This window comes from Leuciscus leuciscus (assembly GCF_965113295.1).
Source record: "Leuciscus leuciscus genome assembly, chromosome: 9".
NCBI classification, from domain to species: Eukaryota; Metazoa; Chordata; class Actinopteri; order Cypriniformes; family Leuciscidae; genus Leuciscus; species Leuciscus leuciscus.
In genome coordinates this window covers 20,926,963-20,944,133 of record NC_138733.1, presented here as the reverse complement: position 1 = coordinate 20,944,133, position 17,171 = coordinate 20,926,963, and the positions used below count along the sequence as shown (strand labels likewise).

Here is a 17,171-nt window from a genome sequence, read left to right as displayed (position 1 = left end):
AACAGTGGCTGGCTTATAATCCAAACTGGTCATTAACTTGTCCAATCTCATCAGCTTGTGTTTATCATAGCTGGCTGACCAGTTACAGTACCATGACCACCTTAATAACCTTAACAAACATCTGTTTTGTTGCTGGTCCAAGATGGTCAACTAACTTATCAGCTAATGATTAGCTAGAAACCAACTAACGTTATACCATGTTCAAAAACAGGAGTTAAAAAAGGATTATCCAGCAGTCTAGACCGTATTTCTGGCCTCGCTGGTCCATTTTCTTAAACAAATGTACTTATTATTTATAGCCTCATTCGCTGTCAAAGGTCGTTGAAACGGAAGTACGCAAACACAGTCGTTTACATAAAATAATCGAGTCCATGCACGAAAGAATTACCAACCACTAGATGTCGACATCGATTACTAAAAGTTTATACTAGTCTTTTCCACCAGACTCGTTCAATTATTGTTCAATATTCCGGTTCACAAACGCCAGGAAATTCCTTACATGTTTATTGTTATTACCACAGTTCCAGCAGCCCAACATTTTATGTACTGTTTAACGCATAAATGAAGTGTATAATTGTTAAAGGTTTATTGGTTTTGATGCCAACAGTCAAATACATTTTGTTTTGTTTACAAATAATCTTATACACATAGGCCTATTGCTGTTTGTCGTTCCTAGCATTCTCCTTGCTTTACAGAAATACTGACAAAGTCATTGAACACAGCTCTTCAGTGCACTTTTATATTTATCACTCTGTAATGGCACAACTTGTCAAGAAGTTATGGCTTTGAAACACAGCAGGATCATTTTAGGATACCTGGTGACCATAAAATGACATGATAATCTGAAAAAGATTAGTTACAGGAGCTTCCTTTAATAATTGATGTTATATAAACCATAATTTGGGGTGGGAGCTTAATTCTACATTAAAAAAAAAAACACTGAACACGATTTTGCAGGTAAGCATATTATGATATTATACAAAGTACAGTATAAATGGATATAATATAAATCCTAATTCTCAAGGGAATTTTAAATACATAAAACAAAGAAAAATCCATTGTGACAATTCAATATACACTGTCATTAAAACAATACTTTAATTTACTGGCATATCAGAACTATAATGTAAAATTCCAATTAGGCACTAAATAGATGTTTATACAATGAAATACCTTTATTTTTAACAGTGGATAAATAAAAATGAAACAATATCATTTTAGTGGTTAAAGGTTCTCTTCTAAAGAACAGAGCTAAGAAACCACACATAGTCTTCAAAATCCATGTCAAGTAACAACAACAGAATATCAGAATTATATATACTGTGTAGCCAAACGACATTTTGTTCTGTATAGCGAGTCTTTTCTCTTTGGCTTCAGTCCCGCTGCTCAGTATCATACAAACACGTTGATTTTGGGCCAACACTGTGACAAGAGATTTTGGTTTTCCACTGTATAAATTAGGGGCACTTAATATGATCTCATCTGCGTCCCATCCACCTGACACCTGGGACATGCATATTCACTGGGTGATACTGAATAGAATTTAAGTTGTTTTCCACTGCAGGAGAAAATGTGATGCTTGCAACAATCAGATGCATAGATGGACACATTGATTCATGAAACCCAAGCCAATCTGCTTATATCCAGCATGTTAAAACCGATCACATCTACCCACATGCATCTCCAGCAGGGTTTTGAACAGGCACATAGGCACAGAGGTTCATGGTTATGACAGTGAAGGGGAAAACCTGAATGAGAAAGAATATTTGATATTTTTGTACCTCACAAGTAATTCATTTCTCCTTTGCAACAACAGACAACCGCTACGATTGTTAAACCTATAAAACCTGCAGAATCACATGACTTCTTGGACAACCAAGCCTGTCACACTCTTCCTTGCACTCTCTTTTTCTTAAAGGGACTAAGGTTATAGCCTCTAATCAAATTAGACAGTGGCTTTAATCAGGTAGGGTTGTCCGAATGACATGCTAACCGGTCAGGGACAGAGTCTTCTCTTAAAGGCTCAATGGCTCCAGAGGAGTGTTGTGACTGACTGGAGCAAGACAGATGGGAAGACTGGCTTTGAAAGTACTCTTCACCCTCTGCTTTGGGCGGCCTCTTCTCTTTGCTCCACTTTGCGACCGGATCTTTTACCAACCGCTGCTCCTCCAAGGTCCACAAACTGTCTTCCTCATCCTCTTTGCCCTGCACCTCCCTGTCAAAGTCCAGCAACTCCTCCATCATGTCTTCAATCTCCATTTCACCGTCAATCTCTTCTTCTACCTCAGATCTGAGCTCTCCCATGCTCTCTGTCCTGTTCGTATCATCGGCGTCGTCCTCATCCACTCGGCCCTCCGGCTCGCTGGCCTGGCTCTCGCCGAACTCAAGGATGGTGGGAAGGTTGCCTTTTTTGGGGCAGCGCTTGCGCAGGCTCACTAGAAACGGTTGTGGGAGGGAGAAGATGTCCACGTTGTTCCCCAGGTCGATCCAGGTGACGCTGGGGAATCTGTCCGGGTCCTTCAGCGTGTCCGTGAGCTCTTTGAGCACTGCACGGGTCAGCCTGTTGCCATTAAGGGCCAGAGTCTCGAGGCGGGGAAGGGACGCCAGCGTGGGGAGGAGCAGGAGGAAGGCCTCGTCTGTGAGCTCGGTGAAGCCCAGCTCTATGCTGCCGATGCGGGACGCGTGGTGATGAAGGTAGGCACAGAGACGCTCCATGTCTTTCACTCCAAGAGGGATGCCAGACAGGTCTAATGCCCCACTGGATGGAGTGCTTGAAAGAGCTGATTTCAGACTAGGGAAAAGAAGCAGACAGAGAGTAAGAATGTGTGTGGATGTGGGGGAATTAACTTTTTATTGAATTTTATAAATCAGAACCGGAGGAGAGAATATATGAACTAATATTAAATATTAACTGGAGGAAGAAAATATTAAGAATTCTAAAATTTCAAGCAGTTAATAAGGAAACTAGGACACACTTGCTGGTTGGCTGGTAATTTCATTAGGAACTGAAAAAAACATTATGTGGCAAGTTTGTAGTTTGAATTTGAACGTTTATATATTTTATACACATATATATTTGTGCAGCACTTTGGGTCACCTTATTTTTCTTTTGAATGTATTGTATAAATAAACTTTGACTGGGCTTTACCATCTAGGATGTCTAAAGTTTTTTCTCTCTCTCCAAAACTCCATGTAGAATTTTAGGGCTATTCATCACATCAAACCACTAAAATGAATATATGAGGAATAAATTCACAATATATCTTATTCATGTTCTTACGACAGATGCAATTTAGCTGAAATCCTGCAAATAAAGAAATAAATAAAAACAATTAAAGGAGTGGTATAATGCCCTTTTCACAAGATGTAAAATAAGTCTTTGATGTCCCCAGAGTGTGTATGTGAAGTTTTAGCTCAAAATACCCCCAAATATATTTTTATATAGCATGTTAAAATTGTCACTTTTTGAGGGTGAGCAAAAACGCACAATTTTGTCTGTCCCTTTAAATGCAAATGAGCTGCAGCTCCCAAAAAGAGGGGGGAGCTTCAAGAGCTCATGTCCTTTCACCTCACACAGACATGCACTGAAAATGTCTAAACTTTTAACCTTTTATGTTCAAACTGGAGTCAGACAAAGATGGAGAGACTAAAGAAGAAGTGACAACATGTAGAAAGCAACAGGACATTTCTGAATGGTTATTTGAACAAAACAATCAAAATTTTTATTAAATCATTTAATTAAAATAACACAAAATACCGTTTGTGGACATTATTAAGGCAACAAATATTTATGGCCATTACATTTTCCTTTTACTGACATTGGCAGCTGTGGCAACAACTTCTCACATGTATTTAAATGACCTCTTCCAGAATCCTATGCTGTAAAACATTTTAGTGTGGACATTTCCTGTGGCAACAACATTATATTGTACAAAATGTATTATAATTAGACTGTTACAACTATCTCTGCTCTCTGATCTGATCTCAGATTGCTACAAATGAAAGTACTTCAAAGCTAGAGTAATTTAAACAGTCATTAGTGCCTAAAGAAGACGTGTAGGGCAGGGGCAAACTGAAAGCTGAACTGTTTATGAGTAGAGCAAAAAGGGCATTCGAAACTGTTGAGGAACTCAATTTTATAATAATAAAAGAGATAGACAATGCAGTTTAATTTATTGAAACCCAAACCAGCATTAACTTTTCTCTTTTTTTTTAATCAATGACTCGTATCGGCTCACCGAGAGTAATTGAGATCTGATTGAAAGGATTCATTTTCTGTAAATCCACTACAGATTCAAAACAGCCCCTGCAATACGAAGAGCATAGAATTTAAGAGTTAATTTAATCATGATGTCGGCTGTTATTTGTCAAGTATGGATTAAGAACCTACAAGAGATAGATAAATTGAGTGATAGTGGGGAACAGAAGAAGAAGGCAGGAAGAGAAGCTGATTTATTAAGTAAAAGAGAACAAATGCATTGCTGTAACCGCTGCACATGCAGCAAACTCATAATCAGCTCAGTGTGTCACCACAGCTTGCCAGTGTGAGAATGAAGAGAGAAAGAGTGAAAGCGAGAACAGAAACGGCAAGAATACTAATTCGTAATGTGGCCATCATTAATGCACTCCAGGACATGCATATATCTTATTGAACTGGCATTTGAGGAAGAGAGAGGAATAATAACATCCTGATTTAACATGCTATGTTCATTCTGAATGATATATTTCCAGCCCCGCTATGATCCTGTCATTGAGCAAGCAAATAAAACAGCAGCAATGTCAAGGAAATGGCTAAAGCAGAACAGGATATCAACTCTCCTGATATTACTGGCATGGATCCCGAATCCCACGCTCTTTAAGAGAAAAGGCATTTCCCTCTCTCAGCAACCTCACCCTGAATGCATCTGACCCACTTATATTCTCTTCACTGCATTTGATCATTTCCAAAAGGAGTGATGTTAAGCAGAAATATTAAAATGATCTATTAGCAAAATTATATTTGTCATGTGACTTTTATAACTTTAGAAAACAATTTGAAAAGTACACTCACCTAAAGGATTATTAGGAACACCTGTTCATTTTCTCATTAATGCAATTATCTAATCAACCAATCACATGGCAGTTGCTTCAATGCATTTAGGGGTGTGGTCCTGGTCAAGACAATCTCCTGAACTCCAAACTGAATGTCAGAATGGGAAAGAAAGGTGATTTAAGCAATTTTGAGCATGGCATGGTTGTTGGTGCCAGACGGGCTGGTCTGAGTATTTCACAATCTGCTCAGTTACTGGGATTTTCACGCACAAACATTTCTAGGGTTTACAAAGAATGGTGTGAAAAGGGAAAAACATCCAGTATGCGGCAGTCCTGTGGGCGAAAATGCCTTGTTGATGCTAGAGGTCAGAGGAGAATGGGCCGACTAATTCAAGCTGATAGAAGAGCAACTTTGACTGAAATAACCACTCGTTACAACCGAGGTATGCAGCAAAGCATTTGTGAAGCCACAACACGCACAACCTTGAGGCGGATGGGCTTCAACAGCAGAAGACCCCACCGGGTACCATCTCCACTACAAATAGGAAAAAGAGGCTACAATTTGCACAAGCTCACCAAAATTGGACAGTTGAAGACTGGAAAAATGTTGCCTGGTCTGATGAGTCTCGATTTCTGTTGAGACATTCAGATGGTAGAGTCAGAATTTGGCATAAACAGAATGAGAACATGGATCCATCATGCCTTGTTACCACTGTGCAGGCTGGTGGTGGTGGTGTAATGGTGTGGGGGATGTTTTCTTGGCACACTTTAGGCCCCTTAGTGCCAATTGGGCATCGTTTAAATGCCACGGCCTACCTGAGCATTGTTTCTGACCATGTCCATCCCTTTATGACCACCATGTACCCATCCTCTGATGGCTACTTCCAGCAGGATAATGCACCATGTCACAAAGCTCGAATCATTTCAAATTGGTTTCTTGAACATGACAATGAGTTCACTGTACTAAAATGGCCCCCACAGTCACCAGATCTCAACCCAATAGAGCATCTTTGGGATGTGGTGGAACGGGAGCTTCGTGCCCTGGATGTGCATCCCACAAATCTCCATCAACTGCAAGATGCTATCCTATCAATATGGGCCAACATTTCTAAAGAATGCTTTCAGCACCTTGTTGAATCAATGCCACGTAGAATTAAGGCAGTTCTGAAGGCGAAAGGGGGTCAAACACAGAATTAGAATGGTGTTCCTAATAATCCTTTAGGTGAGTGTATTTCAAAAGCATTTCAAAAACTTTTCCATAATAATATTTGTAAATTGTTCTTTATAAAACAGATTTTTATAAAAACCCCTCAAATGGATTATTTGCATAGCCTGTTGACTGTCAGTGTCCCAGTAATGGGACAGTTGGCACAGCTTTTTTAATGCCTTTTGTTTTTTTTTTCCCCAATCTCATATTTTAGTAATCATCATACATTATGTATCATTCCAAAGCTTAAACATTCTAAATTCGTTCTGTGAAAATTGGACATTGTGTTACCATGGAAAAAGTACTTTAAATCCTCTTAGCTGGCTAAATTTTTGTGATATCTACTTTAAATTTGGAGCACAATTTGATTAGATATATGGCTTTGATTTTCTAGAAATTAGAGTCCACATTATTTTGTAATATATATATTTTGTATAAAATAAAGTTTAGTTCACATTTGTAAACTTCTTTACACTTTCAATTTTTGGAGTGCTTTCACTTCTGCACTTTGCTGAGTGTCTTCTTTAATGTATTCCTGTATTCTTTCTGTATTCCAAAAGCATTCATACATTATAACCATTTAAGTTTTGATTTATGCTCAAAAAGGGGGTTGTGAGAGTTAACAGGTTAAATAACTCTCGGTCTGAGGAATCATTGGTTACATATAATCTTACCCAAGTAATCTTTCCTGCACTTTATTTTCATATGCAACATATGACACCAAAGCAGCTTTTGACTGCTTAGAAAGCACCTGAGTTATTTAAGCTGGAAAGGATAATTTTTTGTAATCTACGTAATGTTTAATTTATTTAATGCAGCTTTTTAATTTATCTGAAATTCAAATCACCCTTCAATTTTAAAAAAGCAGATAGTGACAAGCAATACATTTTGTCTGCAACATGTCTTGATTTCTACAGTTAGAACGGTGTCTTTACTTCCAACACTCATTTATTTTCTCACACAAGACTAATTATTGACCCGTCAGCAGGTGTGTGTGCTGTGAAAAATGTTTCTCTTTCCTGTGAAACTAAATTAAATCAGGTGATTACTTCAGTGTGATAGATTGGAAAGAAGGTTCGACTTAATTACCGAAGATAATAAGGTTGAAGTTTCTCATTTCTCAGCTATACAGAAATGAACCCTTTCGATTACTGAAGATAAAGCAAAGACTCTGAGCAGCAGGTGGGTGGGAGGGTGTCAGAGATGCGCCATCCTGAATTGCATTGTTACAATTCATTCACATGCTGTTAAAGAGGAAAAAAAGAGAGAAAAGGCAAAATACCCAATTTTTATGTTGTCTATAAAAGTGGTAAAAAAGAAATAAATCCATAATTGACATAGCTGGATACACTAGATATGCAGTATTCTTCAAAATTTGGGGTCAGTATGCATTAAATCACCGTTTACACAAAATAAATTATGCAGCACAACTGTTTTCAACATTGATAATAATAAGAGATGTTTTCTTGAGCTGCAAATCAGCATATTAGAATGATTTCTAAAGGATCATGTGACACTGAAGACTGGAGTAATTTGCCATCACAGGAATCAATTACATTTTAAAAATATATTCAAATAGAAGACAGTTATTTACATAACATAAATAGATCATGTTTCAAAATATTACTATTTTTACTGTATTTTCATCAAATAAATGTAGCCTTTGTGAGCAAAAGAGATGTCTTTCAAAAACGTAACAAAAACAAAAAAACATTACTGACCCTGAATGTAGATTTAATGTAGGTGAATAAAAATGGCCTTGACCCTCAGATAATATGTTGAAGACTCTTCCATAATAAGTGTGGTAATTATGACTGAGTGCAGATTCAATCATACTGTTCTATTCTCCAACACACTGGAGAGGTGTGTGACTGTCTGAGCAAAATAAAGGATTACCATCATTGAAATAATACCTGAAATAAACCACCTTTAGCAGTGTATGCAAGGATGACTGAATGTGCGGACTATTTATTTTAGTTAACATTTAGCTTAGTATGATGTAGAACATATCCTATAATTTAAAATAGCAAGCACTTTCCATGAATGCAGTACATTTTGCTGTTCCATTGCTTTGGATCTATATCCTAATAATACAAAAAGTCATTATTTTTATTTAGTCTGTTGAATTGATATTAAATTAATTTGAGCTATTTCTGTATAATATGTAGATATTTTGTTAACATTTTACTGCATGATTTCCCCCATTACAGAACATTCCTTAAAACTGACACCTAATAAATAACATAATTTGGATTTCTTTTTTTTTTTTTTACAGAATGCTGGGAAGACAAACAAATAACCTAAATCCATTTTCTAAATTTCTATAAATACTTTTTAAACTTGCAAAAATTGAGAACTTCATATAAAACAAAAAAACGCTAAAATAATATTCAGTTGACTTCCAGAGATTGGCAACTAACATTTTTATGACGTTTAGGCTCAATTTTATAGCCAATTTGTGTAAAGTGCCAGCAGCTTTGTTTAAGCTCTGTGTAATAAGTTTATGTTAATTTTAAAAGCTGACTTCAAGCTATTTCACATTGTCTTTTGCCAAACAGCTCTTTTACTCAGTAACTCTGACATGACAGCTTTCTGGATGGCTATGTAAATCAATGCAAAAGCATCAATGTTAAGACATCATTAATTGGAGGCCACGTGCAAAACGAAAAGTCAAAGTCACTGCTAGAATAAAGACAGACAGGGAATGAAATTGAGAAAGCCAGAGATGCTGACAGCTGTAAGGAACATGACAGGAATGAATACCAATAGCCTATTGCATTATCATGCCACATTCAGAACCTGCTGTTTCTGCACTCAGGCAGTAAAGAGCATGAGCAGACAAGGACAAGACGACAACAAGAGAAAAAGAGGCACAAAATGGAGAGCTGAAATCTAGCAAAAGGCAGAACTGTGAGGTAATCTCTTGGGGAGAGGTGGCATTAGAAAGACTCAAGAGATCAAAATAGGAGAAAATAGAGGGATGAGAAATAGGAGGGAAAATTTAGAAGGCAGAAAGAATTCAGCAGACATGCCTGAGAGATGACAGTATGATTTCACAACAGCCCATATTCCACACCCTCTTCTAGTCCTATTTTATATTCCCAAATCCTTTTTTCGTTTAACACAGCTCTCTATCTTTCTTCTCCCCTCACAGTTAAACAATTCTAGCTATCAAATACCATGCAGACCAGTGAGTTTGCCATTAATGTGGGTGTTATGGAGGCTGATCATATGTTAAAGCTAGCTAAACATCTGGAGATGATGGTCTAGAAAGCTCCAGCCTGCCTGTGTTGAGATGAGGAAGACATTCTTTACTGGCTCAGACTGACAGCTGCTTGTTATCGACTGCAGACGCTTCACCACATGCAGACCAGTGCAATGCACTTCACATTTCAGCCCAGCTATAACTCAACAATAGAGGTCATGTAGTAGGTCTACGGCATATCAGATTCCACTTAGCAGGTTTTGTTTCGAAGAAGCGATCCAAATACACCTAACAATATTTTTAGTCCACACAACAGCAGTTTTCAGATATCTTGCGTTCGTAAAGACCTGTTTATATTGTTCAATTTGCATTTAACAATTTGACAATCAACTTATATTGCATTTGGGCAATATCCTGCAAAAAAAAGTTGCTGCCTTAAATTTTTAAGTACAATCAACTTGGATGTTTAAAGGGATAGTTCACTTTGAAATTAAATTTTGGTATGTTTTAGCTTACCTCAAGGGCATCCAAGATGTAGGTGTCTTTTTTTCCGCAGTAGTTTCAATTTTTATATTTTTAGGTCAAACCGTTCTTGTCTGTCAGTCATATAATGCAGGTCTATGGTCATTATCTCAAAGAGCAAGCACAGAGTCCAAATTAAACAATTCCCCATCGTCCAAATTAAACAATTCCCCATCGTAAGTACACATTGATGGCCTAAGACACGAAACGAGCGGTTTGTGTGAGAAAACGAACAGTATTTATATCGTTTTTACCTCTTGAACACAGCTGCGTCCAAGTGATCTGAGAGCGCGGGCGCATCCTGCTGTGTGACGTGTGCGCAGACTGGTGCATAGATATATACACTAGATGTCACCTTGGCTACTGCAGTTCATTGGAAACCGTAGCCAAGGCGACATCTAGTGTATATATCTATACCCGCCCGCGCTCTCAGATCACTTGGACATGGCTGTGTACAAGAGGTAAAAACGATATAAATACTGTTCGTTTTCTCACACAAACCGCTCGTTTCGTGTCTTAGGCCATCAATGTGTACTTACGATGGGGAATTGTTTAATTTGGACGATGGGGAATTGTTTAATTTGGACTCTGTGCATGCTCTTTGAGATAATGACCATAGACCTGCATTATATGACTGACAGACAAGAACGGTTTGACCTAAAAATATCAAAATTGAAACTACTGTGGAAAAAAAGACACCTACATCTTGGATGCCCTTGAGGTAAGCTAAAACATACCAAAATTTAATTTCAAAGTGAACTATCCCTTTAAGTCATTTCAACTTAAATTACATTAAACTGACATAAAAAAAAATTGTTGAATTTTGTAAAGCTTGTTGAAAATTGCTTAACTTAAGCAATGATAAAACATATGTGTCATAATTTTTACAGTGTATATACCGCTGTGCTAATAAATAAACTTTAATGTATACAAATACAGTCTGTATTTACACTTAAGATAACAGATTAAAAAATCCGGAGCAGATGTATAATTTCCTCCAGGTATATGTAGAATTGCTAATCAGAATTGATGTAGCTTCAGTGTAAATATTTGCATGCAGGCACATAGATAAAACTGCACACACACTATGAGTAATGCAATGCTCACATAAACATGCAGCCAAACATCTGTTGCGTGTGAATTCTCTAAGAGAAAATGAGACACCTGTCTGAGAGACTGTCTCACTCTGATCTGTGGAGGAGGTTAAGGTCATGTTAGCACTTAGCCAACACTAGAGCGGAGAGGGTGGAATCATTAAGGGAGAGGGAAAGAGAAAGGTTAACTAAAGGAGACATAAAATGATAAGATTAGTTAAAAATGAAATCATTATGAATACTTGGATAATTTTCAGTGCTGTTATTGTTAACTAAAACTATTTAAAGTGGTTTTCGTTCATTAAAACAAAGCTGAAATTAAATTAAATATAAATATTAGATGAAAAACTTAAACTTAAAAAACGTACATGAAAATTAGAAATGTACTAAAATGACTAACTTAAACTGAAATAAAAATAAATTAAATCTAAAATTAAAAATGACAAAAGCACATACGATTATTGAAACTTAAACTAAATTTAAAATGCAAGCTGAAAATATAAAAATAAAAGCTAATTTATGAATAAATACTATAATAGTATATACATCATAAAAAAATCCACCCAGAGGAAAATATAGGATGCTCTTTCAAAGCTCACATTTAATGTGTCTATTTCGTCTCGGATGTTTTGCCTAACAAAAAAACAAAAACAAAAAAGACGTATTGATTTAGAAATGTTTGAGATCATATTGAAAGTTTAAGACATTTCTGAGATAGCTTCTGAAACTCTAGAGAGGACACATTTGAGATTACTGGAGACTTTTTCTCAGGAGAAAAATCTGAGAAAGAGGACAAGCTCCAAAAAAGGAAAAACTATAAAAACATCATAGAAGTAGTCCATATGACTAGTTCACTATTACAAGTCATCTCAAGTCATATGGGATCTTAATTTGAGAAACAGACCAAAGTTGTTATTAGTGAAAATCTGTAGTGGTCACCATTCACTTTCAATGTATGGAAATGAGAAGCTTGGACATTCTGCTATAAATTACAATATAGTAATTCAGGGGACCTGTTACCACAACTGAAATAAAGACCTGGTTGCAATTTATTTAATTAAAGCAGGGCTCAGTAGTTTCGGGATTTCTTCGCTGTATTCTCGCTTTTTGCTCGCAGGTTTCTCTCTAGAGCTCCCCCCACAGCTTCGGAATAGATATTTGACAACACTGTTGTAAAAACTCGTTGGCGATTCTTAGACACCAGAGGCTAGTAGATCAACGACATCAAAGCAGATGGGACATTCTTTAAAACGTCTTCTTCATTCGGGTTCGGACAGCGTGAGGGAGCGCAATAATGAAATGCATTTTAGCAGATTTCTTTTGGCCGCAAAGCAGTTGTTTACATCGCGAGACCTGATATCACGCGATAGTTCCTGCCCGCCGGCTCAAAGTTGCAAGTGCGTATTTTCCGCTCACGGGCACCAGGGGGGTGCGAAACGACCACCATTCAACCCGAAATAAGTAATATAACCATTCCAATGACTCCGAAGCTGTTCAGTTAAAGGTATAGCAGAGGATCTTTCCAAATTTTAGATAAGACCCGCCCTCTCCACTTTTTGAAAAGTTTGATTGATTCACCAGAATGATTGACAATTAGGAGGACCAATAGTTTAGACTACCCACCAGGAAGTAAAACATCCTCCGCTATACCTTTAAGGTAAAAAAGTTACTTAGATCACCTTTAAAACTTTTAAGTTGCAAACAATATTTTGTTAAATTCTATTGACATCATAATGTTGATCATTACATAAACTTAATTTAGTGTGTGATTTAAACTAAATGTTTTGTGTTAATTGTTAATTTATTTATTTTTTTAATTAAGCTGTAGTAACTTCATGAAATTGTCTTGATAACTTTGAAAATAAACATTAGATTTCTAGTTCCCAGCAAGCTTTGCATAGGACCAGATAAGGAGAATAAATGTTGGAATTAAGTGTTATTTTATTTGTTTTTAGTAAAGGGAAATACCTGTTTAATGCTGTTATGTTTGACATTTCAAAAAGTTTATTTTATGTTGAAGTTTTTGTGGTTACCATTGTGCTGAAGAGACGGTGAAGGTAAACACTACATTGCAGTAGTGGATCCTGACCGTAAATGTAGTTAGGTTCAGGGTCTTAGCACTAGTTTATGATAAACATTTTGTAAGCTTTATTTTCTAATAGCTGAACACGTGCAGGCAGCAGAGGTCTAACGTCACTGCATTATTCAGCCTGAGGGTGGCGCTCTAATGTTGACTGAAAGGCTTTAAATACACACATCACACACATTGGACAATCTTAGAATTGCCTTAATGTAGTATTTATTGCTCCGAATGTTGTTTTAGAATGTCACAAGTCGTGGAGGAATTCCGGTGAGGAATAGAAAGTCATGTCTATTCTCAGAAAAAAAACATAAAACAAACACAATAGAACTATATAAAAGCTGTTCATGTGAGCATGTTTAAACAAAAGGATTTATTACTTATTACTTAATTTGATACGTTAATACACATAGGAAAAACAGACAGAGGTTTACGTAAGGTAATGTGAAAATAAGTGGGGCAGTCTGAAATCTGCCCCAATGGCTCTAAATTAGAGTGTGCTGCAGTTCCATTTTCCACCACAGATTTACATTAGAAACCGTGGGGCGCTGTAGAGCTGAGGAGGACTCTGCCCTGCTTACTAGTAACATAAAACATGCATGCCAAAGCCATGTGCTACATTTGAATATATCCTGCTCACTTTACAACTTAAAGTTGAGAAAATCCAAAACATATTTGTTGTACAATGCTGAACACTTTTACAATTTATTATTGATTCAGTCTACATAGAAGTCTATGTTTTAGATGAATATTTTGGTGGGGCATGCATCAATATTTTGGTTACAGACGAGCTGTGGTTGCTACATTGACTATAAACTATAAACAATGACTGCGCTAATGCCAGTGACAAGTAATATCTTACTTGTTCATTAAATTTACAAGCTAAATAAGTTAGCAATAAATAAACTAGATGCAATTAATTGGTTCCAGGGCTACAACTCAAGTAGATGTTAAAGGGGTGGTTGATTATTATTTCACTTTTTTTTTTACTTTAGTTAGTGTGTAATGTTTCTGTTTGAGCATAAACAACATCTGCAAAGTTACAAAGCTCAAAGTTCAAAGCAAAGGAAGATATTTGCTTTTAAAGAAATCGTTTTTTTAAGGACTACAACAAATGGCTGGTAGGGACTACACAACATTCTTCCCAGGTTAGTGACATCACTAATCCTAAAATTTACATAAACCCTGCCCCCGGGAACACGCAGTCCATGTTGAGAAGAGGAAGAGTTGTTGTATAAAGCACATTTGTGAGTCAGCTCAAGCTGTCGCATCCGTCTTTTCACATGTAATACAGTACGTAACACAAATGCAATAGCATGTCTGTAGGTATCTTACAACAGTTCCCACACGAGCGATTTCATAGATTATCATGACAGAATATGCTAATCAAAGACTTGAAGATAGTTAACTCCACATCAGCAACATAAATTCATCAACTAACCATTCAGAAACATGTTACATTCTGCATGTTGTCACTTCTTTAGTCTTAAAACATAAATGCAGAACAGTTTCTGACATTTTAGTGCTTGTATGCGTGAGGTAATCGGAGCTGCTAACACACACACACAAGCTCTTGAAGCTCCGCCCTCTGTGCCGGGAGCAGCAGCTCATTTGCACTTAAAGGGACACACACAAAACGTTTTTACTGACCCTCAAAAAGGGACAATTTTAACATACTGTCAAAAATGATCTGTGGGGTATTTTGAGCTAAAACTTCACTCTGGGGACAACAGAGACTTATTTTACATATTGTAAAAAGGGGCATTATACCACCCCTTTAAATGTTTTAGGAGACATAATTTTTTAGAGTGTTATCCATGGAAGAAAGAAAATCATGTGGTTTCCTGATATTAAGAAAATAGTGACTGAATTTTCATTTTAGTTAATCTATTCCCTTGTTTTTCTTTCCTGTTTGCACCTTCAGGCTGTGAAATTATTACAACTCCTATTTCTCCTGGACAGCCTCATTATTAATGATCTGATGAAATCACATCAGTAAACTCAGAGTTCAGGTAGAACAAACAAAAGCGCTTGAGGAAGTTCAAACAGAGAATAAGGAGAGCCACAGAGGCACACCAGCATCAACAACACGGGCAACTGAGAAACACTTCTCTTTTTAAACCCCAACAGCTGCATTCACATCTGCGACAATAACCCACACCACCGTAAACATCACAAGGGGTAACAAATGGAGGGCCATGTGTGGTGTGACTCAGACAAATAACGGTGAACCCGGTGAAGATTAGACAACACAACCAGAGTGGATAAAAAGGAGAAGCTATTGAATCCGGTCTACACATAAACACATACCTTCACATTCCAGCTTTACCACAGCAGCCAATGCAGTGAATGAACTGCGGTAGGGGAGATCAGCTGATTTATCCTTGCATTCATAAGTTTAAGCACACCACTAGTGAGTTAAGCACAGAATAAAGGCTTTAGCTCATCTAAAGTGTATCCATCGACACAGGAAATAAATAAAGCCTAGTATTTCCTCATTTACACATTACACAGTCTGTATTTTGACTATATTAATGGCAGCTGGAAAGGAGCCACATAAGTATGAGTCTACACCACAGAACCATGTGTTAGCAAAAAAAAACCACACAGCACGCAGTGGGAGGCTGCTCTTTCATTCACTGACTCAATCTGCAGATTCAACAGCTCTTTTCATCAATGGACGGAGGCGAAACCGCTAAAAGCCCTGCTGAGGAGCCAATTCACAGGTGATGAGATTTGGATGGTATACACAGCTGTTCTGGAGATATAAGATATTGTGTATTAAAACTATTTGAGGATATCGGGACTGAAGGACCCAACCCAAACCTCAAATGAGACGCTCCATTAGCCATGCGGTTTTTAAAGCGCAATTAATCCCTAAGTGCTGACGAATCAGTACAGGGACAAACAACTGGCAAAGCGATGATTCATTTTGACTGCCTGCTCTGCAAAGTCAGAAAGCCTTTTATTTTAAAACCAACTAATTAGTTTAATTAATGAACAAAGCGAGGCACTTGCGAGCCACTAGGCTACTGCATGTGGGCTGAAGAATATGAGGATCAATACAATTTATAATGTAGCGTAGAATGTAATATTTTCATGTGAAATTAAAGTACGTATGTCGCAATAGAGAGCTAGACGGCAGAAAGAAAATGAGAAAATAAAAGAAACAAAAGAGGAAAAAGAGAGACAAAGAAAAGAGACAACAAAAAGATTGTAAATAAATGTCCATTCCTAAAAATAATTTTGATAAATATTGACTACCTAACGAATCACTGAATCATTTGTGAATCGATGTGATTGACTTAAGATTCAACTTAAAAGAATGATTCACTCAAAAATGGTAAATTACTACGGTTTGTGAGCAAGTTTTACCCTAAGTTTTACCTTTAATTTTAGTGTAAATTGCTTGTTCTTGCCTGTAAATCACTTGAACTGCATTGATTTATTTGGAAAATTTGCTATATAAATAAAATTTGATTGATTGATTGATACACAAGAGCAAAATAGCATATCAAATATTTGAGCAATATATCATATATTGAACAAATATTTGATAACTAGAAAAATTCATATTTAAAATAGAAGTTATTATATAAAATATTGATTCGATTTCAAATAAATGCTGTTCTTTTATGCGGTTTCTTGATATTAAGCAACACAACTGTTTTCAACATTTATAATAATAAGAAATGTTTCATGATCTGCAAATCAGCATATTAGAATGATTTGATGACTTGAAGGATCATGGGAAAGTAAAGACTGGAATAATGGCCGCAACTTTGCCATCACAGGAATAAACTGCATTTCGAAATATATTTGAAAAAAATAGACAACAGTTATTTTAAATTGTAACAGTATTTCATAACATTACTGCATTTTTGATTAAATAAATAGAGAACAGTAGTAGTGTATGTGATAACTAGAAAGATATGTGTATTGACTATAGACATGTACACTTTTAATATTTCAACCAAATTATTATTATTTTTTAAATTATTACCAGGTTTTACATAATCGTGGGAGCCCTGA

At 36.6% G+C, this 17,171-nt stretch overlaps 1 protein-coding gene across 1 annotated transcript in view; it reads right to left on the bottom strand.

Annotated features, from left to right (window-relative positions):
• Positions 1–571: 571 nt before the first annotated feature.
• lrrc75a (leucine rich repeat containing 75A) overlaps positions 572–17,171 on the bottom strand; it is a 25,226-nt gene continuing 8,626 nt past the window's right edge. Inside the window, exon 5 of the mRNA XM_082179251.1 lies at positions 572–2,791. Within this exon, the coding sequence (XP_082035377.1) occupies positions 1,963–2,791 (829 nt within the window). The 3' untranslated portion in view covers positions 572–1,962. The remainder of the gene's footprint in view (positions 2,792–17,171) is intronic.